Source organism: Thermobia domestica, chromosome 16, assembly GCF_964235325.1.
Source record: "Thermobia domestica chromosome 16, izTheDome1.hap1.1, whole genome shotgun sequence".
Taxonomy (NCBI): Eukaryota; Metazoa; Arthropoda; class Insecta; order Zygentoma; family Lepismatidae; genus Thermobia; species Thermobia domestica.
In genome coordinates this window covers 32,888,111-32,916,085 of record NC_137469.1, presented here as the reverse complement: position 1 = coordinate 32,916,085, position 27,975 = coordinate 32,888,111, and the positions used below count along the sequence as shown (strand labels likewise).

General features: G+C 37.1%; 1 protein-coding gene across 1 annotated transcript in view; it reads left to right on the top strand.

The window, feature by feature from the left end:
• Positions 1-27,975, top strand: part of LOC145672977 (ATP-binding cassette sub-family G member 8) — a 164,778-nt gene that overhangs the window by 96,530 nt on the left and 40,273 nt on the right. Inside the window, exon 2 of the mRNA XM_081742258.1 lies at positions 44-960. Coding sequence (XP_081598384.1) covers positions 54-960 — 907 coding nt within the window. The 5' untranslated portion in view covers positions 44-53. The remainder of the gene's footprint in view (positions 1-43; positions 961-27,975) is intronic.

Below are 27,975 nucleotides of genomic sequence, written 5' to 3'. Positions count from 1 at the left end.
TACTGCACTATTAGTAACGGTTTGTTTTTCTGTCCAATTTTAGGTTGCATGATATGTGGGAGATGAGCACTATGGAGAGGCGGTATTCTGTGCCGCCGAGCACAGTGAGTGACCACAGGGAAGGACGACCAGGGGCATCTGAAGACTTACACGCTTGGTCGATCTACCGCCAGAACCTCAACTCCGACTTCACGGACTCTGCACTTGGTAGCAGCGAGAAATCACCATTGCCATATGGAAACTTTCAACTGCGCGAGTCGACAGTACAATCCATACTGAGTCATCCGCGCTACGGTCCCAAGTCCGAATTGGGATCCAATATGTACACGTATCTTAAGTTTGGTCTTCCGAGAGTGTTTCCGCCCTCTAGAGGACCTAGAGATGGGTCTAGTGGTTACGACTCCAGTGACGACGGTTCACCGTATCTTCATAGACGTGGAAGGTACCTTCGTTCTAAAAGTGATCCTGATTTCAGGACCCAAGCAATGCATCATGGTGGTGGTCCTCCGGGGGGGCAACCTAGGGACGCTTGGTGGGGACGTGTTAAAAGTAGTAGTGAAGCTAATTTATTGTCTCACGAGGCGTATTATCGAGATGAAGCTACACGAAGAAGTATTCATGATCTTCGACCTGCAGCCTATCATCCGGACCATCCACCTGATCCAGGCCATCGACCGAGGTCGAAGGCTGGTTCTCACGTGTCGGTCGCGTCGCGTAGGTCCAAAACACCAACGCAACTATACGCACGTGATACGGCTCTATTGAATGATAAATACTTTCCTAAAGATGGGTTTCATCCTCTTATCCAAGGGGAACCTGATGGTGCCATATTAAAGCACCCGCATCTACAGGTCAGAGGGTTGGACCTGGAGAGGTACGGAAGAAATTCCCGACGTCTGCTTCATGGTATCAACTTTGAAGTCTTCGGGGGTGAAATTATGGCCATAATGGCAACTTCAGGTGAGTGCTATTTCTTTCTAATGTTTTAATTTCACATATTAAACTGCATGTTTATTGCATAAATTTCCAAAAATCGGTGTATATTTGATTCATCTGAAGTAATAACAACCCACAGAAAATGTGATAGATTTTTAAATACTCTAGCCCTATAGACTCTAGTGATAAGCCAACGAAGACCTGTAAACTAGTGTCAGTTTTGTCATGTATGCCATACACATTAGTTTTCACAATTATTATTTTTAGACGTAACCGGAAGTGAAGCCATAGCTTACGCTGTGCTACGTATATGTTTGTAAACGAATTACCAACATACGGGAATATTTTTTTTTCTTTAGATACTGTATATGATTTGTATAATTCGGTTGTCAACTTCCTGGAGCAAACGGTACTTGTTCTCCAATTCCCTTCTAATGCAGAATCAATTATGTTATTTCATGAATCTATGACCAGAAATACCGGAACCTACAGAGCACAGAGATATCACTCAGACGTTCAAGGGACAATACACCTGGGTGCCCGATTTAGGATTTAGATTTCTGGCCTTTCGGCATCTAGAGCCATTTAGCCCGTCACGTATGAGGGATGTGACGTCCCTCGGCGAGCACATTATTCAGGGAAAGGGAAGAAACAAAGGATTCGGGAACAAAGGAAGCGGCCTGGGACCTATAAGTCAGGTACCACCTCGGCATTTGCCTGGTGTGAATGAGGAAAAACCAGGAAAACCTCATTCAGCTCATTCATGGCTGGCCTGAAAAAGCTTTTTACACCTTTTCTACCGAGTGCCCCCGCTGGGAATCAAACCCGGGACCACTCGCACCGAAGGCAAGAGCGTTAGCACTGGTTGCCCGATTACATCCTGGAAAGGAAATTCCTGAATGATTCTTGTTATATATTTCTAGGCTTTTTTTATGCATAACCACAAGATGACGTTTGGACATCCAATTTTTGTTCCATAACAGGCTTTCCTATTGAAAACGAAGCAAAATCCTGTGGACATACCCATTATTCTTGCAGTCTCTACTACGAGTCTGAGTGTCTCAAAGAGTGATAGAACCTGTGGAACGTCCAAAAGGTATCCCTCGAACATGTTATGTTGTGTAGACATGATCAAACCTTAGAACCTATAATACTAGAAGAAAAGTTTACTAACAGACTTTTTATATAGAAGTACGTACAAATCAATTTGGATATCATTGACAGTTAATTTAAATCACACAGAATTTTGTTCCTATAATCAAGGTTAATAGAAATTAATATAGTATTTGCTATATTTGCTGTCAGAGAGAATCATATCTGGATATTGAAAGTTAATACCATACTAATAAACCAAATTCCTCTTATGTTTAATAAATTAAATAGCCTGTGATAATTCTTTCTAACTGGGGTAATTGCAACAAAACACAAGTACGTGATCAAACGATTTAGAAGTAAGAATTTGTTAAGAGTGGACCAAGAAATATTTTTGTAACTCCTACGGTGTAAATTGAAGTCTTTCGGAAATAATGCCAGTTATGAATACATAGACGCATGAAGACTATTGGTAAACAAATTGACTACAAAATCACACTTTAAACAATAGATCTCGTCTCATAGTTCAATTATTTAATTAATCACTATTTAATAAAAACACGAACTGCTAGATATAATGCAAACCTTGTACTATCCAGATATTTTTCCAACATTTCAGTCTAATAGTTAACATAATATAATTGATTGGTTTATATTCACATCCTCTGTCAGTATCGAGGCTAAATAGGGCAAGACCTGCAGTCCGAAGAGGAATAAGAACCACTGTAGCGTGTTTAATTCCTACCTGGACTCGAACCAGGGACTTCGTGCACTGAAAGGGGGCGCTTTACCTAATAAACTAGAGTTGAGTTGATTTTGAGTTTAACGTCCCGTTCAGCATCGAGGCTATAAGAAATGTGGACGTACTGATTAACGTGAAATCCAAAGCACATGAGCTCCCGTCGAGAATCGAAGCCGGGTTTCCCATACCAAAGACGCGTACACTAACCGCTTAACCACGAGGGAGCTCTCCAATAAACTACAAAGAAGGGCTTCACTACGATGAAACAAAGATTCAGGATTCAGTAATAAACACAATAATTTGCAGAAAGTCAAAATTAAGCTCTTAAACTGAAATTTATATACTTAAGTATTTCTTCTCCTTCACTTACAATATTTTGAGGACAATAACCTTTTATTTTTGGTTCAATCGCCTTATTTTCTTCGTTCCTCTTTTTTTGAAACAGGAAATGGCGTGTCAAGCAATATTTTTTTCGCTACGCTTAAGCTGTTAAGGAAGCGATAATATACATAGTTCATTATAATAAATGTCTGGTTAAAAGGCTTAGGGAGGGGAAAAAATATGAAATTCCTTACCAGAACTAATTGTACGAAATAACAACAGTATAGAAAATTATGCACCTTCACAATAAATGTAGATTTTAAAATCGATGTTACTACTCTTATACACAGGATATTTCAATAGAGGGCTTGTCTAGTGGTTAGCACGTGGTCTCGGCAGACAGTAATTCCAATTACCCAAAACGTAGCCAAAAGTCAAAAATAAAGCCAAAAGTTTTATATTATTTTAAAACCCTGAGACTTTTGAGAATGCTTATTTCGATTTTGATATTATTATTTAGAAAACCTAAAAAAAAAAAAAAAAAAAAAATGGCGGGTCCAATGTGCCAGACTTACAATGAAAAATAATTTGATTTCAATAAAGATTAGTATTGAAGGTTTTTCGAGGTTGCTGATTTCAAATTTTGTCATTGTAAGAATAATTATAAAATGACAAATCCAGCGTCACCGATTTTTAAGATTTAAATAAATTAATGGCAAAATAATTACATTATTACTTCTTTTTGAGTATTTTTAAAATTAATTTTACATAAACCAAAAAATTCGAATTAGATTTCCAGTGAGAGGAATCTTGATATTTGAACATATTAAGATGGTTCCAATTCCACCTTAAACTGAAGATCCATGTCTCCTACAACCTCGGTGGTGTAATGAACACGCTAAAATCCAAATTCCAATCAAACCAATAGAGAGTGGAAAATGTTATTTTAAAGCGCCCATGTCTCGAAATCTCTGAAGCTTAGAGACAAGAAATTCAATATATGCACTTCTCATTTAAAATACAGGGTGTCCAATATACATTTCAATGTTCAATATACTGTACATACTGCTATTCATTTCTACGGAGCTATTTAAAGCAAGAGGTATACAAGAACAATTCTCGAACTATTCAAGACCTGGAAACGAACATTCGCAGTGCCATTGAGAACATTAACAGTTCTAATCTTCGTAAAGTTGCTGCCAACCTGATGAAACGTGTGAACCAGTGTTTGAATCAAAACAGGGAACGCTGTAGAGATGGTAACTCTTTTCTGATAGTAGCAGTGTTGCCGGATGCATGTACTGTAAGTAAACGTTTTATTATAATAATTTCAAAGTTTGTTTTTCATTGTTTTCAGGAATTGCATAATGTAGTCAGATGCACTGAAACACAAGCAAAGTTGCCAATTCAGAGTGTTAATTTATGAAAACTACGATTTCCCTAGTTCCACCCTACAGAGGCTTCATCCGATTGGTTATTGGTGATAATGAAAAATTCTTTTTTCTGCTCCATAGTTTCCAAGCCACTCCAACTAAACAAACTGAAAATTAACGACAAAACATCCATACATATGAGTTATGATTCAGTTTACATGTTTTGCAAAAAAAAAAAAAAAAAAAAAAAAAAATTGATTTACACCTTCGGTTACATCTGGCAACTCTGTGTGGTTCCTAGTGTACTTCAATCGTTGCTTCCTAGTTTAAAAATATATGCATGAACAACGCTCCATTTTGGTATAACCATCATTCGTGTATCACTTCAGGTTCATAAGTTCTACTATCCCAAACTCCGGGTTGCATTGTATATTGGACACCCTGTAGTTAGATACAGGTTTCAGTGATTTTTATATTTGACCTAGAAGGAAAGAAAAAAAAAGGAGGGTAGAACAGAAAGGGTGGGGGTCCTTGGTTCGATTCCCGGTCAAGTAAGTTTGTGGTGGACATCTCGTGACCGTGGGTTTCCTCGATATTCTCCTGTTTCCTTCCAGATTCTTATTTCACCAATTCTTCCATTATCATTCACTTGCTTTAAGGTTGGTTTAAAGGGACAAGTTTTGTCGATAGATGGCAGTACAATCTTCGTATCTCTTCCATGTATTTTGTACCTTTCATGAAAATTTACAATTTCTTTTACAAATTTCAACGTAGAGACTTCAAATTCTTAGAGAAGGAACTTCATAACCTATTAATCCGTGCCGATTTTTCATTTAGAATTTTCTTCATTGTTGAAATGGCTTGATTGTTGAAATGGATATCCAAACCTTTAACAATGGAACTGTTTCAACAATGAAGAAAATTCTAAATAAAAAATCGGCACGAATTGTTCCCTTTAATAGGTTATGAAGTTCCTTCTCTAAGAATTTGAAATCTCTACGTTGAAATTTGTAAAATAAATTGTAAATTTTCATGAAATGTAAAAAATACATGGGAGAGATACGAAGACTGTAGTGACATCTATCGGCAAAACTTGTCCCTTTACACTAACCTTAATCATCCGTCTCCCATAGCCGAAAGGACATAAATATGGGACATTAAACTCAAAGATTTCATTTCAAATTAAGATGGCCTTATCGCGAAATCCATTAAAGTTAGGGAGATTAAATTTGCTATTTAAAATTTTAATTTAAGATAATTAAAGACGTGTTTCAGAGTTTTTTTTTTAAATAGTTTCCCTAGAAGGGAAGAAAAAAGACGGGAAGAAAAAACGAATCGCATGGCAAATTTCAAAAAATTTTTTTTTTCGTCGTACAAGCTTTGCTTCTAACAGACTTAAATCTGATTTAAACTACTCGTTGTGCAAAACATAACGTTTATCGCAAAATTATTAACGTGTAAACAGTTTCGCCTACTATTCACTTTGGCTTCATCAGACACTATGAATACACAGGTAGTGACAGATTTAATATAGGAGACAGCGAAAAAATTCCCCTGATTCCTGATTGGCTACCATAGCCTACAACAGCCAATCCCCTTTCACCAGTAACCAAATTATAAAACAAATACTAAATATGTGAAAATGTATCAAAAATTCTGAAAAAATTCGGACTTCCGAAATTTGCTAGACCAATATGGACTTCCGGACATTTAAAATAATTAGACCGTGTTTCATCGTTTTTATTTTACTATTTCCTCTGGAAGGAAGAAAGAAGGATTGGGTTATATTTTTTTTTAAATAAGATGACAACATAAATCCAAATCCCTTAAGATTAGACACATGAAAATTGATATTTACGCTTTTAACTTAAAATAATTAAAGACGTTCTCTCAGCGTTTCTTGACATGTCCATAAAGAAAAATGGCGGGAAGAAAAAAGTGGGATTTGCAGTTATTATAACAAGATGGCATACGAAAACCCTTAAGATTAGAGGCATGTTAGGGACATGAAACTTGGTATATAAACTTCTTATTCAGAACAAGTGGACCAGGAGCGGATCCAGGACCGACTTCTGGGGGGGGGGGGGGAGCGATGGGTTGTCATACTGCTACTTTTAAGGGCTCCAAACTTTGGGATGGATTCTATTTATATATATAAAATAAGAAAGCTTTCTCTTCTGGTGTGGGGGCGATCGTCTCGACCGCCCCACCCTGGATCCGCCCCTGAAGTGGACATATGCCACAGCGTTTCCACAAATTCCACTTTTAACAAGAGAAAGGGGACAATTTATATTTTTTCTCAATGTGTAAAAATGACTTCCAAGTTGTCAGTTTATCACCAGGAGAAAAAGAACAAACCATTTAATATGAATTTTTGAACATAGTTCCACTTGGACCGAGATAGGATTTTAAGTATCATTGCAGTTTGATTGAAATGGTTATTCTAATGGGGAAAGGGAATTAAAAATTTCGCTAAGAATGATGCCAAAAACGTATTCTTGCCGTGCTTGCGAAGAACGGAAGCAAAGGCTTAATTATTAGGTGCGAGGCCGTAGGCCTAGCAAATGCGGTGGCGAAGTCCCAAGCTAGTCAAAAACTGGTCTCTCTCTATATAAAAAAGAAGTCGTGACTGAGATTGATTGACTGACTGATCAACCCCTAGGTCAAACTGCTTACGCTAGAAAATTGGAATTTGGACAGGACATAGGATTGGTTACTTAAAGTGCCACTATGCAAGGATTTTCGGAAATTCGACGTGGAAGAGAGGAAAATAACGGTTACATTTATTATAATAAGGTGTCCATATCATTAAATACATTAAGAGTCTTCATCCCGGCGAAATTAAAATACCGCTAATTTTACAGTAATTATGTGATATCTTCAAATAGATAAAAGATAGTCGAAATGTGGAACAAGAGCGCCCTAGACAATATTATTTTGCATAAGATACCGTTATCACGACTCACTTACCTGCTTTCGATTTCGAACCACTTTGAAAATCGGCATTTATTTTCGCGTTTCTAAACAGTTGAAAATGGAAAGCCACTAGGTGACTTGTGATAACGGTACAATTATTATATGAAAATGTCAATATCTCGGAATCCCTTTATTCCGAGAAATTTTACCTTTTTAGTTATATAGTAATAGTACTATGGACAGGCTGGGCGTTGATGACTGTATCACTTTTACTCTATTTATATAATAGATTAGCGTGTAGAATGACATAAAAGATTACAGGGGCATCATTTATGGAGGGCAATTACCGCACCCCTTCCATTTTGAGGAATGCATATATATATATAATATTAATTGTATACTCCCATCAATAGAAAAACATGAAGCTGTTATGCCGGTGGAGAGTCTTGCCCTGTCACACCAAACATAATCTACAAAACGCTGCAACATGAATGTGAAATTACATGAAGTTCGGCATTTAGTCCTTTTCATTTAAATAATATGTGTTTTAGCGTTTTTAATATTTGACCTAGAATGGAAGAAAAGAGTCGATAAAAAGGAATAGGAATCGCTACTGTTTTTGTATAAAGGTAATCAAGGAAGTTCTGTCGCTTTTTCACCCACCACCTTCGAACATCGATATGTCACCTAAGACGTACCTGGAAGATCAAAAATAATTCCCATCAGCATCGACGACACTCTGCCAACGTTCTGGAAGGCCATGGATTCCATCGCGGTAGAATTTGATGAGCCTTGAAGCGAAGAACGTAACAAGTGCATTTTGCACCTCATGATGCGCTTTCATCATGTACCTCTGACTGTCTAACGAATAGAACAGGTGATAATCGGACGATGCAAAGTCCAGGGAATATGGCGGATGCAATAGTGTTTCCCATCCAAGGCGTAGAATTGTGACCCAGGTCATCCTAGCCACGTGAGGCTTAGCGTTGTCCTATAACAGAAGAACCCCTTTGCAATTCAGAACTGCTGTCTCCAGAGTTTTGAGTTTTTCCTGAACACAGCTCAACTTCTGACAGTACACAGTACACAGTATATACATAGACAGTGTATAATGTTGTAAGAACATTTGTGTTAGAGAAATCACTTCCTAATCTCATCACAAAAGCCAAGGTTGCAATGTACGACGATTTTACAATTACTACTCCTGTTACAACAATTAAAGAACATGAGAATATGATCTGCATTGTCATTGTGAGTGAAGATAGCCCATTCCAAGTCTCACTTTTTAATTTCAGTTAGACTCACCATGCTTCATTGATTTCTCAGTTTCGTTTTCATTTACTGAGTGCACAAATTGGAAGCTCTTGTTGAATGTTTTCTTAAAACGGATCCTCAATTACATATTTAAATAGCATGCATTACCAATCAAAATTTGTTTGTTTTATTTGCATAATATTGATTAAGGTTACGTAAGTAATGATGTGAAAACACTATTGAATTGTCACGTCACATATGTATAATAGAGCCTTTCACATACGAGATCAATATGCTTCTTTTACAAGTTCTAGTCGTCAGAAGGAAAAGTGATTTCATTGATGTGTATAAAAGCTACTTAGTTCTCTTTCGCAGATCCACATGTTTTTACTTTCAATCTTAACGAATGTCAAGGGTGAATCAATATCACTTAGGATGCGTATTTAAAAGGATGTCTACCCATCGTCAGAGGCTTCAGAATCTCCATAACATAACATGTAAAATTTAATTCACCTCGAGTGTCGTATACGACACTCAAAATTATCATTATTTGTCCTGATAGAGCGACAGCATTACACATACGACACGCGTATTTTGCTTCAGTTCCTTGTCGCCAGAGTAGGCGCTGCATCTGATAGAAGCTTGATAATTCAAGAATGCTTTCTGTTGGTCCTAGATAGTGTATTTGGAGGGAAGAAAATATCGCGGAACCCGAAAAATGACACGATTACGTTAAGTATTCTACTTGTCTTTCTTTAACGCGTTATCTTATTATAATGCATATTGATTTATCTTGTTAAATCGTTGGGGATAAATACGAGTTGATTATTTAGCTGTTCTATTGTTTGGTGGAAAATTGAGACTTTTTAAAATCATGTGTCGTATGCGACACTATGAAACCAACCATTACAAAAGATGATTATTCATTATTTAGAGATATCTCATGTTTTCAATCTCTTTACTTGGGTTTTATGAACATATGACCGTGTTTTAAGTATTGGATATTATTGTTGTATTGCATAGATGTATTAATGAGTAATACACATAGCCATTACAAAAATATAAAAATTTACAAGAGAAAACTATTTTGTTCTACTAGTGACACTGATGAGGGTGAATACTTTGCAAAATACTCCATTTAGAAATTTGTAATTTTGCACACGAATCCCAAAGAGCAATACAATTCAGATGATTGTTTCAATTTTGCACCTAATGACTGAGATTGATTATAATTCTTACTTCTGTAATGAGGTAATCACTACTGCAGGTAAAGAGTTAAAAGACCACTTGCAGACCTCATAAACTCCTAAGAGTGGCATTCTTTAAAATCCTTTCTGAATGTAGTAAGGAGTAAGATCCCAAAACACTCGAAGTACTAATTCAAAAGTTTATTTCTAAATGGTTCAATTATTTCCTTTTTTCTTTTTCTTTTTCTTTTTTTTTACCATTTTATGACTACAGAATGGTAAATTAAAATAACATAGGAATTGCTTCTCTTTCTTTCTTCCTCCTTTAGAAGCATTTTTTTTGAAACCTTTAGGACATGCGTCCAATTACTTCAACTATTCATCTCTCTAACTTGAGAGGATCGTGAGGTAAATTGTAATTTGTCGCATATATTTTTTTTATTAAACGTCCCTTTTCCTCTTTAAGAGAAACCTTTTTTTAAAAAAAAAAATCAGAGATACATGATGAAGGCGCAGTTGACTATGTTACAAAATCCATTTCATACTGTTCAACGATGTGGATTTGGGACGTTCAGAGCACGAGGGAATCACGTCAAATTACCGAAGCTGTCAGAAAAAGTGATTTAAAATTTATACGTCATGCTTACGTACATGGCTTATATACTGCTTATTACACTATAAGAACTATTTAAAATATCTGGAACTTATGACTCTTTTAAGCTCTGAAGGAAGCTTCAGATAGACATCTTAAAGACGAAATATGTTCGGAATGACCAAAAGTAGACTTCATTCCTTTGGCTTCTGAACACGCCACTTGAACAGTATAGCAGACAAACAAACATATATTCAGGTTTATATACGTATAAGATTTTGTGCCAGGGTTTGATTTCGTAATATTTTCCTAACTCTGGGCTTTCTGGGCTTTCGGCATCTAAGGCCATTTAGTCCTTCACGATTTGAGGGATGACGTCCCTCGGCGAGCACACAATCCGGGGAAAGGGAAGGAAGAAAGGATGGGGGAAGGGAAGAAGCGGCTTGGGACCTATAAGTTAGGTATCACCCCGGCAATTTGCCTGGTGTGAATGAGGAAAACCCAGGAAAACCTCATTCAGGGTGGCTGTTACACTTTTTCGACCAAGTGACTTCACCGGGAATCGAACCCGGGACCGCTCGCACCGAAGGCGGGAGCGTTAGCGACTACGCTACGCGGGGCCACAGCTTCATTATTATAATGTTAAATCATCATAAATACTCTTTTAACATTGACAGGTTATTTCCGCAAACTTGAAAAGTTTTCCTGTACTACTATGACCCTCCGGGTAAGCACCACTTCCTTTGATATCGTAATTTTCTTCTTCACTTTTCTTTTCATGCTACTGTAACTTCCATCATTTCTTAGAATGTAGTTTAATTTTCAAACAGCCTTCTAACCAGTGTTTTTCTCTCTTTATATATATATGACCAAATCCAATCTTCCAATCTTCATCTCCAACTTCCGAGTCTTCCAGTTGAGTTTCGTTAGATCTATATTTCAGCTTCTTCTACGAAAACATTTAGTGCACTCTTTCTTCAGGGACTCACATTTTTCCTTCCTCAAGACTCCATTTCATCCTTTCTATCCTTGCTTTTATTTCTTGTTAACTTATAATATTATCTATGAAGAGGTCGAAAACATATCATTGTTCTACTTTCTCCTCTGCAACCTCTACGCCTACAATGGTAGTTGATTCAGTTCCAATCACCATTGGCGTCGTCTTTATAATATTTATTTTATTGAAAAGTTTCTTGTCTTCGCTAACCACTTCTGCTTGGCAAAGAAGTTAACAACTTCAATATTGTCCATCAACTGCATTGTTTTCTCTTCTCTTCGCCTTCTTTCTCCCACATTTGCGTATGAGATCCCTAACTGTAACTCTGTAGTTTGGATGTCTAGTTAAACTGTAGAACCAATCCACGCTAAGTAATCGAGAAAAAAATTGTGAATTTTGTCAAGGGTGAATTTTGACTTTCCTCGTCTTCTGCTGATAGAGACATTCTCTACCAGTTCTCCTGTGGGTGTGATAAGACAGTGTTACAACTAGAGGAAAGAAACGAGCTTGAGAGCTTTGACTGGACTAACCATTCATCCTACTTTGTTTTACTTCACAACAACAAACTTCCAGTTGAATTTATGAGCAAAACACCTCCTAGAGTATGACGCCATTACTTAATACTTTGATCCCCTTCTGCTCAAAAACACAAAGCGCGATTTGTTGTGTGTTATGGTATACTAACGGACTAACTATTTCCAAAATTTCAGATTTTTTCATTCAGGCCCATTGGAGATATTGGACAGTGAAACGTTTCAAATTGGCATAATTTCCAAACTTTACGATTTTTTTCAGGCATTTGGAAGCAGCTACAGGTCTGTAAATTTTTGTGTATTAACTTATGACCCCGGACAACATGCACACACAAATTCAGATCTCTACGTCAGTTGTTTACTCCTCCAAACATGTCTTCAATGTCCAAAAATGCTACTACTGTAGACCCTGATTTCACCCCCTTCAAGTGATTTTAAACAAAAATGTTAAGAGATAAAAGTTTTAGCTCTACACGAGTTGGAGATGTCGAGCAATTTTCAAATTGGTTGGACACATACATGCTGATATATTCAAAACAACGTAAATGTCTTAAATCGAGAAAACGCAAAATGGCGGAAGTCGTTGTGTCGCCATGTGATGTTGTAAAATGTAATTAATTGTGGTTTTGATGTACCCTAATATAGGTTAAACATTCACGGGAAAAATAGATTTTTTGGAGATTGTCGAGTGACACATGTTTGATCACTTAGAATGGATTGACTCTGTAGTTAAATGTCTTATATGTTCTTTACGGTGAAAAGGGAGTTAAGAGGTCCCATCACGGCGAAATTAAAATACCGCTAATTTTACAATAATCATGTAAATCTTCAAATAGATAAAATATAATCGAAAAGTGGAACAAGAGCTCGCTAGACAATATTATTTTACAAGATATATCCTTATCACTACTCGCTTATCTGCTTTCGATTTCGAGCCCTTTAGAAAATCGGCATTTATTTTCGCGTTTATAAATTGGTACAAACGAAAAGCTACTAGGTGACTCGTGATAACGGTACCTCATACAAAATAATATTGTCTAGGGCATTCTTGTTCCACATTTTGATTATCTTTTATTTATTTGGAGATATCAGATAATTTTCTAAAATTAGCGGCATTTTAATTTCGTAGTGATTAGGCTTCTTAAATTCGAAACAGCCACTTTCGTCTTTTAAATATGATTCGTTGATTCTTTTTGTTTATACTGGATTCACTCTATTTCTACTTTCTTTCTGACATTGGAAGAGGGAGGATAAATTCGAGATATCGGGTGTAAATCCGACAACCCATTTACCAGTAGACTTCCTGCGAAAGTCCAAATGTCAACTTATGTCCCAGAGAGGAAGATTTTCTGCGGGAATTGTGGGACACTTCTGGGCTCGTTGCGGCGTAATCAGATGAGTTGAGGATATTCAAATATTCCCATGACAGGCACACGACATTAAAATCTAAGAAAAACCACGTGGATATTTTTGGGACATGTATGAGATCTGTTGGTACGTTGTGTTGGATGACACCTGACACACGCCTCTTTAATACAATGATTAGAGTAGCTCTTCTGATAAGGAATAACCACTGAATTAGTAAATAAGAATTATAAAATCAAATACAATTGGTTTCTAAGCTATTATTTAAACTTTATATTTTAGTCAGTAATATATGCTACGATACATGAGTGAAGTTAAATGCTCTTTAGGTACGTTGCATCATTGAGAAGACTCTAACTGCATGTAGCACCTATTTTGTCTGTTTTATGCAACAACTGCAATACACTGAACAAATCTTACCTATGCATCTACGTAACAAAGTTGAATGACTTACGCTTCACAGAACATACTGTGTATATATACTACACACACATAGAACAACTCAACCATTTTATTTATGGGAGGGATTTTGAAATTCCTTGTTGTTTCGTATGATCTCAGAACACATGGAAATCACCAATGCATGACAGTTCCATGATTTTTATATCAGGGAAACGTTACAGTGCTATAATTATTGTAGCTCTGTGGGGAAAATTTATTTAAAAAAAAAAAAAAAAAACAACGAAAGATTATTATAATTCACAGATCCTTTGCTTGATACTACAACAGAGAAAGGGTTTTTTTTATGACTATTATTTTTTTCGTAACCAAGTACATCATTTCACGAATGGTAAATAAACATTATTACAGAAGAATATTTTTTCCTGATTGTAAACAATGATAAAAGGGCAACAGGAAAATATTTAGTTCAGCCAGGTTATTTTACCGATGTACTAAATCTTCCGTGTACTTGAGCACGATCAACGGCATTTTAGGTATATATATCTATTAATTATTCAATACAGTCCTCTGTAACTAAGGCTTAACAGTTAACGAAAACATACGGGCCAAATATATCATGTTATGCTGCGATTATTACTTAAACATTAATTTCTGATATACGTACGACAAATGACCTGCTAATAATAGCAGAATACCTATGATGATGATGACCTGAAACATTAATTTATGAAATACTTGCGGCAATTGGCCTGCCAATAATGGCAAAATACCTATGATGATGATGATGATGACCTGAAACCTTAATTTATGAAATACTTGCAGCAAGTGACCTGCCAATGATGACAGAATACCTATGATGATGATGACCTGAAACATTAATTGATGAAATACTTGCGGCAAGTGAGCTGCCAATAATGGCAAAATACCTATGATGATGATGACCTGAAACATTAATTTATGAAATACTCGCGGCAAGTGACCTGCCAATAATGGCAAAATACCTATGATGATGATGACCAGAAACATTAATTTATGAAATACTTGCGGCAAGTGACCTGCCAATAATGGCAAAATACCTATGATGATGATGACCTGAAACATTACTTTATGAAATACTTGCGGCAAGTGACCTGCCAATAATGACAAAATACCTATGATGATGATGACCTGAAACATTAATTTATGAAATACTTGCGGCAAGTGACCTGCCAATAATGACAGAATACCTATGGTGATGATGACCTGAAACAATAATTTATGAAATACTCGCGGGAAGTAACTTGCCAATAATGGCAAAATACCTATGATGATGATGACCTGAAACATTAATTTATGAAATACTTGCGGCAAGTGACCTGCCAATAATGGCAAAATACCTATGATGATGATGACCTGAAACATTAATTTATGAAATACTTGCGGCAAGTGACCTGCCAATAATGGCAAAATACCTATGATGATGATGACCTGAAACATTACTTTATGAAATACTTGCGGCAAGTGACCTGCCAATAATGACAGAATACCTATGGTGATGATGACCTGAAACATTAATTTATGAAATACTCGCGGCAAGTGACCTGCCAATAATGGCAGAATACCTATGATGATGATGACCTGAAACATTAATTTATGAAATACTTGCGGCAAGTGACCTGCCAATAATGGCAGAATACCTATGATGATGATGACCTGAAACATTAATTTATGAAATACTTGCGGCAAGTGACCTGCCAATAATGGCAGAATACCTATGATGATGATGACCTGAAACATTAATTTATGAAATACTTGCGGCAAGTGACCTGCCAATAATGGCAAAATACCTATGATGATGATGACCTGAAACATTAATTTATGAAATACTTGCGGCAAGTGACCTGCCAATAATGGCAAAATACCTATGATGATGATGGCGATGATGATGCCGTGAATTAATGTACACGAGTCTGGTCTTATCATTACTGTTACCAATGTCTGGAAGGGCTGAGAAGAAATAGAAACACGAAGTGGTTAAAATGAACTATACACAACACCCAAAGAAATAACAGTTATCTATTTGTTCTTTGGTTTCTTGGATATAAAGAAGAACAAATTCTTTGCTCTTTTAAGAGTTTTTAACAATAAGGTAATGGGGAAAGAGTAAAGAGTATCGAAAACGAGTGATACTGGGCAGAAACAGGAAATCTGGTAACCCTATTCCTGTGTTATAGAGCTTTTCATGTCCGAGTCATTTGTATTTGGAAAATGAAATCTTTAAGTTTTACGTCCCTCGGTTATGCTAGCTAGGCTAAAGGAGACAGTGATGATGAGACATGAAGGAAATGGTGGAATAGAGAAAGTGGGCGGAAACGGGAGAACCCCGAGAAAACCATGAGCACGGTGTTTGTCCACCACAAAGCTCACTTGGCGTGAGCTGGAATCGAATCAAGGACCCCATGTACCAAAGTTGTACGCTCTACTACTGAGATACTGCGGCCCCCATTTAGACCACCCTATTTAACGTAAGTTTAGTAACACAAAATATTTCTAACGATGTGACAAAATGCAACTACTGTATTTACCATACTGTTCGTATATTCTACACTGACAGACGGTTCAATTCTGTGACGTAACTACTGTGAGCGGGGGAATTTTGTAGAGAAAAGTGCCTGTTTTATCTAATACTATACGTATGATTTATGCGAAAAAACAATCTTGGAAATTCAACATAATAATGACGTGAATGTTTTATTATGAACACTTGTCAGGTTTTCTTGTGAAGAAGAAAAAAAAATCTTTTGATACACTGGATTCAAGCTGTTTTTATTTTACATATAACTCCTTGTTTTCTGTTTCTTTAGTTGTTTCTTCGCAAAGAAAACGTCCACACCATACAAACGTTTAGTCAGTGAATTGAAACGAGCCAAGTCGTAAAGCATGAGCGAAGATGTTATTGTTAGAGCTTGTATGTTTTCTTTTTTTCACTTTTTAATTGGTAGATCACGGCCAGATAGGCTTTTTTTCCTTGTGTGTGAACTATCCTACAGGAAATAATATATACAGTATAATGTCTTCGTAACTGTTTAGCTTGCGGTTTTTCTTTTTACACAGATGGCAATGTGCTACCGTTAGTAATACCGACACTTCGTCTCGCTTCGATAGACACACTAGCATTTGGTCAAGAGCTTATTGAGAGGAACGACAGCATACGAAAAACTAAGTAATATTTGTTCAACTCATTCACTGTAGCAGAGATGTTCCTTATCAATTTATTTACGTTCAGCAGAATATTCAAATATTTTGGAAAAATATATAACTTATTTAGAATATTTACCTGAAACATTTCCCGCATTTTGCAAAGTCATTTTGAAGTATGATTAGCGTCATACTAAAGCCCTGACTACTGGAGGAAACATATATTAGTCGAACTCTTTAGTATAGCACTAATCACGCGTCAGAACGACTCTGCATAAGGCCTTTCGTTTCTATTTGTTAAAATTCTAATTTTCCAGCATACGAGTGCATGCTCTCGTACTGGGAATCGAAGTCGAGACATCGTGCACCAAACACATGTGCGATAGCCTACAGACCAGCGATGAGAGAGCCAAATGGTTAAGGGGTGAAGTCCGGGGTTTGATTCTCACTGGACGTATAGAAATGTTAGTGTTGACTGAACTGCATCACTGGGAGCTATTTAAATTAAGAATAACGAAATACGATATAAAAAGGTCAGAAGTATTCGTTATAGGAGATGATGTCCCGACTACATATAACCCAATAGAAAACGGTCTGACCATTTAGTTTTTTTTTTCTTTCTTTGTGGACTATAACGCCAGGGCCTGTTTTAATGTTATAGTCAATAAAAAACTAAACTGAAACACGAGTTCATAAGCCATCTTTCATCATTCCCATAATTTTTTACGTTAATATTTTTTTTACTCCACAAAAATTTTCATGATATTACTTGGGTCCGTGGTGGTAGGAGCCCTCACAACTTTGGTGCGTGGGATCTGCGATTAGATTCCAACTCCGTCAAATGAGCTTTGTGGTGGACAACTACCGTGTGCATGGATTTTCTCGGGTTGTCTCGTTTTGTCCCACTTTCTTCATTTCGCCATTACCATTCATTATTACCACCATTATTACCATTGTTACCACCGTCTCTCTTAGCCTCGATGGGACTCTGATAAAAACTTAAAATAAGAATGACAATAGTTAATGATATAATTGATTGGCATCTAAGTCTGCAGCTAAAGGTGTAAAATCTCAATGGAAGAAAGAAACACCGATTTCCTTGGCGCTACAGTCCAAGAAATCCTTTGGATGTTGCATGGTAACAGCAACAGTGGTCGAAGTGAGACGGTATGCGGTGGTATGCCATACCGCCTCTGATTTTTCATTGATGAAGGCATACCGCCTCTGATTTTTCATGGATCAAGACATACCGTCACTGGAGAGAAGATGCTAAATACCTTTAATAAATGCATTTTTATAGAGTATTTGACGAATAGCTTTGCACGTAAAACGATTTTATTTCTTATGTAGAAATGATTTCTAAGGAGACAACGCCGACATTTTTGTTATATTTTTCCTTCTTTTTGTTTTTAAAATGAGGTGTCTTCCAAGAAGTTAATCTAGTTTATATTTTGGTGTGCCATATTGAATTGTTTCTTTCTTATGTATGTGTGCCTTCTTGCCGTAATGCATATAAACGTTATGTTTTGAACATGGACGAATTTAGGGTTTGTCTGCTGTAGGGACGGATCTTCCAGGGATTTGAAATACCACTGAATCGAGGGGGGGCGGTCCGGGAGCTTTCCCACAGGAAATTGTTAATATAAAACTCGAAGGGGATAGTTTTTTTTTCAGAGAGTTGTTTGCAGGGGATCAATATCTCTCCATGCCCTCCCTGTAACTACAGAAAAGCTCTCCAATGGTTTCTAGTCGTTATATAAATAGACATGCAATCTTTTAGGGAACATATTTCACTGTATTTCAACATTTAGGTAGACAGTATGTCTAGTCAAAATCGTAATAAAACATACCGTCTCTGCTTTTTTTCCCACTTCGAACACTGAATAGTAGTGAGTTCCAGTGCTTTCGCTATATATTAATTATAATGTCTTGACAATTGACTCACGGAACTGGGCCAGTACTGAAAAGTGTGTGCCTTCATCGGGATTCGTGCTGGAAGGTACATTTACCAAAGATACATGCACACACACACACACACACACATATATATATATATATATATATATATATATATATATATATACACGTCTACAAATAAAATAAAAGAGTTTTCCATCATTACTATTATTTTCTAATGTATTTGATTCACCAAAACGTCTTTATACAGTATGTTGCTTTTTGGTGTGTTCGTCAGTCCAGAAGACAAAATATCTCAATAACTATTAGACTTATATATATAAGTCTAGGAGGCTTAGGTGGGCGGGTCATGTAGCTAGAATGAAAGAAAGTGGAAACGCTTTCAAAGTCTTGACTGTAAGACCAATCGGAAAACGACCATTAGGAAGACCTAAGCGCAGATGGGAGGACAATATTAAGATGGATCTCGCAGAGATAGGAATACAAAGTAGAAACTGGATGCAGTTAGCTAAGGACAGAAGTCAGTGGAGAGATTTTGTAAACGCGGCATTGAATCTCTGGGTTCCATAGGCCATAGAGTTAGTTAGTTAGTTAGGGAACTTTATGGAGTTGGTACGAGAGAGGTTCCCTGGCCGGGTGATTTCTCTTAACAGTGACATGAATTGGAGACCCAAATCTTGTGATTTGACACCAGATAATTTCTTTCTGTGGAGTCATTTGAAATCTCGTGCGTACGCCAACAAACTACGATCACTTCCAGAGCTCAAGGCCGAGATTTAATGTGTAATTTCAGAACTAAAAGTACAAGTATGCTGAACTGTTATGAAAATTTCATCAAAAGAATGACAGTATGCCTGCAGAGTCCATGGAGGACATCTGAGTGATATATTTCATACATAATCACAGGTAGCATACAGTGGAAAAACATGTAAATTTGTTAACTAGTAAATTTCATGAATAAATTTGTATGTTATTTTATTATGCACCTGAAAGTTGCGTTATTTGTGGAACACTCATTATAAATCATGTTAGATAAGGGTATGTTGAGTTAGTTTATATTATTCTGATCCAGATTATATATATATATAAAAAAAAAACTCAATATCGTACTGTACACCTATTGCTTTTACTCCTATGATTCAGTCTAGGGATGCGCACGAGACAAGATTTGAAGCTGCCTCGTCTCGAAAATGTGCTGTAAAAGCGATGTCTCGACTCGAAAAATGTATATTTCTCTATTGGAAGAGCTGTGTCTCGACTCGAATTTTGTCAGAAAAATTCTGTGTTGACTCGTCTAGTGCGCATCCCTAATTCAGTCTTTCTCCACAGAACATAGTTCATAAAGGATTTTCAAAAATCATAAGACTCAAACTCTGTTAAATGCACCATCCCATCTACAAATAAAATAAAAGAGTTTTCCATCATTACTATTATTTTCTAATGTATTTGATTCACCAAAACGTCTTTATACAGTATGTTGCTTTTTGGTGTGTTCGTCAGTCCAGAAGACAAAATATCTCAATAACTATTAGATGAATCAATTTTGACAAGGATGTAGAGAATTAAAGATAAGAATGAAGTTCGCTGATGGGGTGACAATCAAACCGGAAGTAGTATAAACCAACCATTTCCGGTTTTAACGTTGATTACTATAGAAGAAAAAGTGTGATAGATATTTAGAAGTGGGTTTCTCACAATTGATTAAGCGTCCCCCAAATATACCGGGTGTTCAGAAAGTAACTATGCAGTGCCATGTTGTTGTGTGCTAAGTGATGACTGACATGATTGTTAATTACTAATACAACATTTCCCATTGTTTAACATATTTGAACCATGGGGCCGCGGTGGCTCTGTGGTAGAGCGTTCACCTCTGGTGTTAGGGGTCTCGGGTTCAAACCCTGCTCCCGCCAAGTGAACTTTGTGGTGGACAAACACCGTGTGCGTGGGTTTTCTCGGGGTTCTCCCGTTTCCTCCCACTTTATTCATTCCACCATTTCATTCATTACTCATCATCACCGTCTCCTTTAGCCTAACCGGCATAACCGTGGGACGTAAAACTCAAAATTTTCATTTCATTTCATATTTGAACCATATTAGACGAGGTATATGTATTTGTTCACAGGTCCGGTTTGATTGAAGACCAACGTCTTGTGTGACATATTCATTATGCACTGCATAGTTACTTTCTGAACACCCGGTATTTAGTGATGGGCACGAGTCGAGCTAAAACTCGACTCGAATTCAACTCGAGTTTCAAATCAAGTCAAAGGTAATTTTCTCGAGTTGAGTTCCGAGCCGAGTCATTATTTTCGAGGTCGAGTCTCGAGTCGAGTCGAGTTTGATAAATTGCTTGCTCGTTCAGCTCGTTTTTGCTCGTTTTGAAATCATGGCCTGATTAGACTGGAAAGCGAAAGCCATAGTGTTGCCCACGACAGGGGAAACTACTTGCATCTCGTCTCGATAACGAGACAACAATATACTTTTATAATGAGACAGGCTCAAATGTTGTGACCACGAATGTAAGTATATACTGTAGTTTTCACCATCAAGGCTGTGACCTGCACGGTTGAATTTTTGAGCCCAAGCATAAGTCCAACCTGGGTAGTGATGTTAACCGGCTTTGCTCGGTTGGGACGAGCAACTGACTCGGGGCTCAGGTGATCCATCGGCTCCTGTCAGCTACGTTGAAACAATCTATCGGCTCGGTTCGACTCGGCACAACAGAGCCGAATGCTCTAACCGGCTCGGTTGGGAGAGCCATGAGCTCAGTTGGGTTTGGCTTGGGTGAGCCGTAAGTTCGAGACGGTTTGGTTGGGTGAAAGTCTCAATTGTCTCGGCTCACTTCTCGGTTCGGCTCAATAGTGAATGAGACGAGCCGTTGACAATCCTAAACCCGTGTCCTTTGAACAATATTTGGCGCCCTATAACTTTTAGAAATTTTTACCTCGAGCCCGAATACTTGCCCTTCGGCACTGAAATCAAGAACCTCGTGAACCTCCTTGCCCCCTGAAGACTTCTCGACGACCAAGATCACCAGTCAATTACTTGTTAGTATTCAGATACAAGTCGCCTACCTTTCATGGTTATACACCGTGCTGTTACAATAATACTCGTAATAATAATAATAATAATAATAATAATAATAATAATAATAATAATAATAATAATAAGTAGTAGTAGTAGTAGTAGTAGTAGTAGTATCATGTTTATGTAGGATACTAGATGAGGGTACTTGAAACTACATACAGGATTTAACTCGATTTGGCTTGTTTTGGCTCGACTCGACTCGAAACTCGACCAGAATTTGAGTCAAGTTGGTGGAAATTTTTCGAGCCGAGTTCTCGAGTCGAGCTCACAGATGTCTGTTTCAAGTTGAGTCGAGTTTCAAAGAAAACTCGCTCGAACTCTCTCGTGCCCATCCCTAAATATATTTCATACCCATCCCTAACTCTCCCCTTAAACCGGAAATGGTGGAAATCTACTACCACTTCCGGTTTAAATCTTAGTTGAGAAAATGCCACGCCGTGCAAAACAAACTTTTTCACGTGCTGTACACATAGCACTGCTACAGCACGTCATGACACTGTTTGTTATATATACATATCTTCCATCGTTGAGTAGTAAATGTCAGTTCTAAATTATGACTTGTAAAATAAACTTACACTTTTTCTAGTTTCCAACTTTGTCCTGTAGCAAAACGCATCAATTACATTTTTATTAACATTTAGCAGACTTAAATTTTGGGGAGTAAATAATGTTAAGATGCACCTAATGTACTCTAATTTTAAATATATGTATATTTACAAGTAAATTTATATATATATATATATATATATATATATATATATATATATATATATATATATATATATATATATATATATATATATATATATATATATATAAAGCAAATTTGTCATTATTTGAATACGCTGAGCGAAAGCTTTAGTAAAGACCTGGCTACTCTGTTAAGTGCTCTTGATTTGATGTTTATCTTAAAATTGGACAAACACTTTTTACATTTTATTAATAAGATTTTAACAACAACAACAAAAAAAAAATCTCCACAGCTGGATTTGTAGATGTTTTTTAGTCTTCGAAATAACGGAGAATTGGGTTCAATTGGTTTTTATTATGTATGCATAAAATTTATAGGCTTAATTAATCTCAAGTGTTCATTTCACATAGTCAGGGAAGAGGAAACTAAAAGAACTTAGCGTGAATCGTCAACTTGCATTAAGCAGTAAAAGCATTTCAAACAAGTTCAGTAAAGGTAGTGTTCTTAACGAAAGAGCTATCATTGACCATGTTACAAATACAACAGCAAAATGGTTTACAGAAACTATCAGTAGAACAAATTTACCTTACAATTACTTTTATAAATAACTTTCAACAAAATATCTTATTTGTTTTAAAAGTCAACTCCATTTTTTTAAAGGCTGCTATTGAAAATGGTTTCTTGTTTCAGTAGTGTGCGTTACAAATTTATAGGGTTATTCTTAATTAAATTACCGTATGTGTTACACCTTTATTGTTTCATTTTCAGTTGTGGTTTTTGATACTGTTCTTCAGTTACTTTCTATTAGGTGTTCTGTCATCTTTCCTTATTGACACGCATTAAATGTACAATTTTCTGGAGATCTCTGTACAATTTTCAAAATTTCTGTTTGTACAAAATATACAATTTTCTCGAATGGGAATTACGATGATCAAACACATGAAATAATCATTTACTGTACCTTTTCAAATGAATATATTTTTAAGAATTAAATAAAAATAAGACAATCGGATTGATTTATATCAACAACCTTAACTACCTTTTGATTAATAGCAAGGGCGCCGATCCTGGAGGGCCGGGGAGCCAAGGGCGCCGATTTCTCTGTAAATTTTGGGGGGCCCATTCAGATGCAGAAGGTATATATATATGAGAATTTTAAGACAAATTTCACTCAAATTATGCCAATATTATATATTCATAAAAAGAATAGGGCGCCCACATGAGCTCTGGGGGGTCCAGATCCCCAAATCTTATGTAGGTCCCATGTGTTTTTATGAATATGTATTTTTGTATGTATTTATTATTGTTATACGTATTGTTATATGTATTTTTTATGAATGGATCCCCCAAAGTTACAGAGGAATCGGCGCCTTTATTTAATAGCTACCTTTTGTTAAATCTGAATCGTATCTTCGCTTGTAGAAGACACAAGAAAGATCTACATAGTACAGTAAGCAATAGCTGACACTACATCAAAGTAAGTATCCGTTTGATATAAGAACTTTCTTAAGCAAAGGCTATCACCACCATCTTCCCTGCATATTTCATTCAACATGTCCCTCTAAACTTCCATATAAGGAAAATTAGATAAAACATGTAACCGAAAAATATGATTATGTTTAACCAATCCAAAATGTAGGAAAACAGACCTTTATCTAATGTTCAATTTCTATGATCGTTAAGTGTCATATGCAGATGCAAAGAAGCACATTTCTATATCAATTACTAGAAGGAATACTGTTGCTTTTTCGATGCCTGTTTTGCAACAACACATTATCTTCTTCGTTGAGTTATAATGCAATTATTATGTGCGGTTGCCGTTCGAAAAGAGCATTTACCTAAAACTTTGGTGTTTGACTAAATCATACCCAAGGGCGCCGATCCTGGGGGACCGAGGGAGCTGGACCCCCCAAAGCTCATGTGGGCCCCCTCATTCTATTTATAAATTTACAATATTTGGCATAATTTGAATGCAATTTGTCTTAGTAAGTCAATTAAACATATTCCACGATTTTATAATTTAACGTCAAATTAGTGTTTTTATGTTAGAAAGACAAAAGCATGGCGATTGCAACAAAGGGGTCGGTGTCAAATATAGAAGTAGGGAGGGAGAAAATAGAGCAGGTGAGTAGTTTTCAATACCTAGGTAGTATTATTAGTGATGATATAAGATGTGAATGTGAAATAAAATCAAGGATAGAAAGGCGAAAGAAGCCTTTGGGAGGAAAAAGAGACTATTTTGTAGGACCTTGAATAAAGAGTTGAGAAAAACACTCATATAATGTTTCGTGTGGAGTAATGTACTGTATGGATCAGAAACATGAACACTACACAAAAATGATGAAAAACGACTGGAAGCTTTCGAAATGTGGATGTGAAGAATAATAGAGTTAGCTGGATTGAGCGGAAAACGAGTGAGTGGGTGTCACAAATGGTGGGAGAGAAAAGGACAATTTTAGATATTGTTAAGAAAAGGAAAAGAAATTGGTTGAAACATTGGCTAAGAAGGAACTGTTTCATGAGAGTATAGTGGCAGGAAAGAGAGTGATGGTTAGATGACTAAAATTAATAGACAATATCAAAACAGAAAAATCGTATGTGAATAGGAAGAGGTTAGCAGAAGACCGTGGAACATGGAAGCTGCTCAGCTGGAGCAAGTGACCTGCCAATAATGACAGAATGCCTATGATGATGATGATGATGATATTTCACGGCATTAGTAATCAGTGCAATTTCAGAAAATTTTTTCTTAAGGTAACTTTGAATATACGGCGCGGTGGCTCAGTGGTAGAGCGTTCACGTCTGCTGCTTGGGGTCCCTGGTTCGATTCCAGCTCGAACCAAGTGAACTTTGTGGTGGACAAACACCGTGTATGTGGGTTTTCTCGGGGTCCTTCCGTTTCCTTCCACTTTCTTCGTTCCACCATTTCATTCATTTCTCATAATCACCGTCTCCTTTAACCTAACCGGCATAACCATGGGACGTAAAACTCAAAGATTTCATTTCATTTCAGGGCAATAGTAGACCATTCTTTATGTGGTGAAGTTAGGTACATCTTTACGCACGAGTCATAGGATCCCGGGGCCGCGGTGGCTCAGTGGTAGAGCGTTCACCTCTGGTGCTTGGGGTCCCGGGTTCGATCCCAGCCCCCGCCAAATGAACTTTGTGGTGGACAAACACCGTGTGCGTGGGTTTTCTCGCGGTTCTCCCGTTTCCTCCCACTTTATTCATTCCACCATTTCATTCATTTCTCATAATCACCGTCTCCTTTAACCTAACCGGCATAATCGTGGGACGTAAAACTCAAAAATTTCATTTCATTTTTTTCATAGGATCCCGGACCCACGGTCGGAAGTTTACAGTGGCAGCATATTTAAGAAGAAGAAGAGATACTGTCCCCAAGAGCTAAATTTAAGAGATATCTATACTGAAGAGTAACATTCGTTGGTAGAACAGCGCTACCGAGTTTTCTCGTTACGACACCACGGGCGCTAGAAGAAGCTGGGGCTATTGCTTATTATCTGCCAATAGAAGACTAAAATGTGTTTTGTATTTTGTCCGTTTTTTTGTTTATGTTTGCGTACACATAACTGAATACACACAAATATGGAGCAAGGTTTAAAATTTTGCTTTGGTCCAGGAGCGGCAAAAATGTTGAATCCAGGAGCGGTCCACCTGCGCTATTGTGTAGTAAACTGTGATGGCAATTCACCGAGTTAAAACTACCGTGACGGTTAAATTACAACTTAAAAATCGTATTGTTTCAATTTAGTTATTCCAAAATAGGACAAACCTATTAACAATATTTAGATGTGAACAATAATATTTGTGTGACCTCATGTTTAAGTATCTAATAACTAACTGCATGTATGTGATAGAGATACACAAAAAAGTATTTGCCTTGTGGAACATTCGGGTTGAAAATGGGAATTTTTGATGTTCTGAAGGATTTTATGCTGTTCCAGGTTGGCTACACTGATTGGAAATCAAATATGTTTTTTTTCTTCTTCTTTTCCATATCAAAATACGACCTCGAAGTTGCCAATTGTTTATCGTCAAAACAAACACATGTGTGACGTAATTGAATGCTCCCTTAGACTTGATATCTACTGAGACAAAAGAAGTTTTTTCTTTTCTGTCACTAAGGTGTTGTCACCTAAGGAGAAACAGTAGAACTAACTCCTGCCTTGCAACCACTAAAACATTTCATCATCTCCAGGATTAATACTATCCTTAATAAAGGATACGTTTTCATGACATTCCCATGGATGTCAATGGTATTTTGCAACGTGAATTTTATGACATCCACGTGAATGTAACTGGAACGCAAGGAGTTAATACAAAGCAGTATCTTCCTGGATTTTTTCTGGTAGAGCCTTTCTATTTCAACTGTGCCCCTTGTGGCGCTGCTGTCGATGTGTGTTTTCCTGTACCTCCCTCGAAAGAGGAGGGACAAGTTACTGCGGCCGAGATCTTTGAATTGTTAGTACCCGGCTATTTGAGGCGATCGCAAGGCGTATTTATTGTTCATGCGTACTCTTGGAATACACTGACCATGTATTTAAATGTAGATGGCTAATCATAAACGCGAAAGCAATAAAATCGCTGAGGAAACGTCAGCTCGAGCGTAGTTGGTGCGGGTCGGAACAATAGACCGCCTGCTGTTTAAAAGATTTTAAAACGAAGGGGAAAAAAGGAAAGACGTGTTGCCAGGCAAAGGGATTGTAGCAAGAAACAGCTGCTTGGAAGATGGTTTGTGCAGAGTATTGGAACTCTGCTATTACACACCTGGACCTGGCAAAAAGACCTGGAAACCCTGACTGGCTCACAGTATGATTTACACATCTGATGAAAGTAAAATTACTGAATAGCCACTTTGGCCGCGTTCGCTACATGGGGTAACGCTTTCTCGACTAGCCTAGGACTTAGATGCGGAAGCGTTGCCACAAAGAATTATTTCACGGACTTCGCTATGCTCTGTCTTGTTAGCCATTCTAAGTAGCCTATGATCTTCACTCGTCAAGACCAAACGACCGAATGACAAATTGACATAGTCCAGGAACTTTAGTCAAAAAATGGGTGTTTCTTCGGAAAAATTAGAAGCCAAGGTTTTTCTTCACAAAAACGTTCATTAGGTCATTCTAAATGACATATCAAAAGTCCCCGACTTTCTGCTGTACGCTTCCCCTTTTTTCGGGGGTAGAAGTGGGGGAGGAAAACGCAATTTAAAATACAATCAAATTCAGCTTATTTGCATGGTAACCTAAATATTCCGAATAAAAAAACAAAATTTACCTGGAACGCTTAGCACATTCGCTCGTAAATGTTTCACAGGAAGTCCAAAAGAATATCGGATCGGGTTTCAGAAATATGACGTCATCAAAATGGCCGAC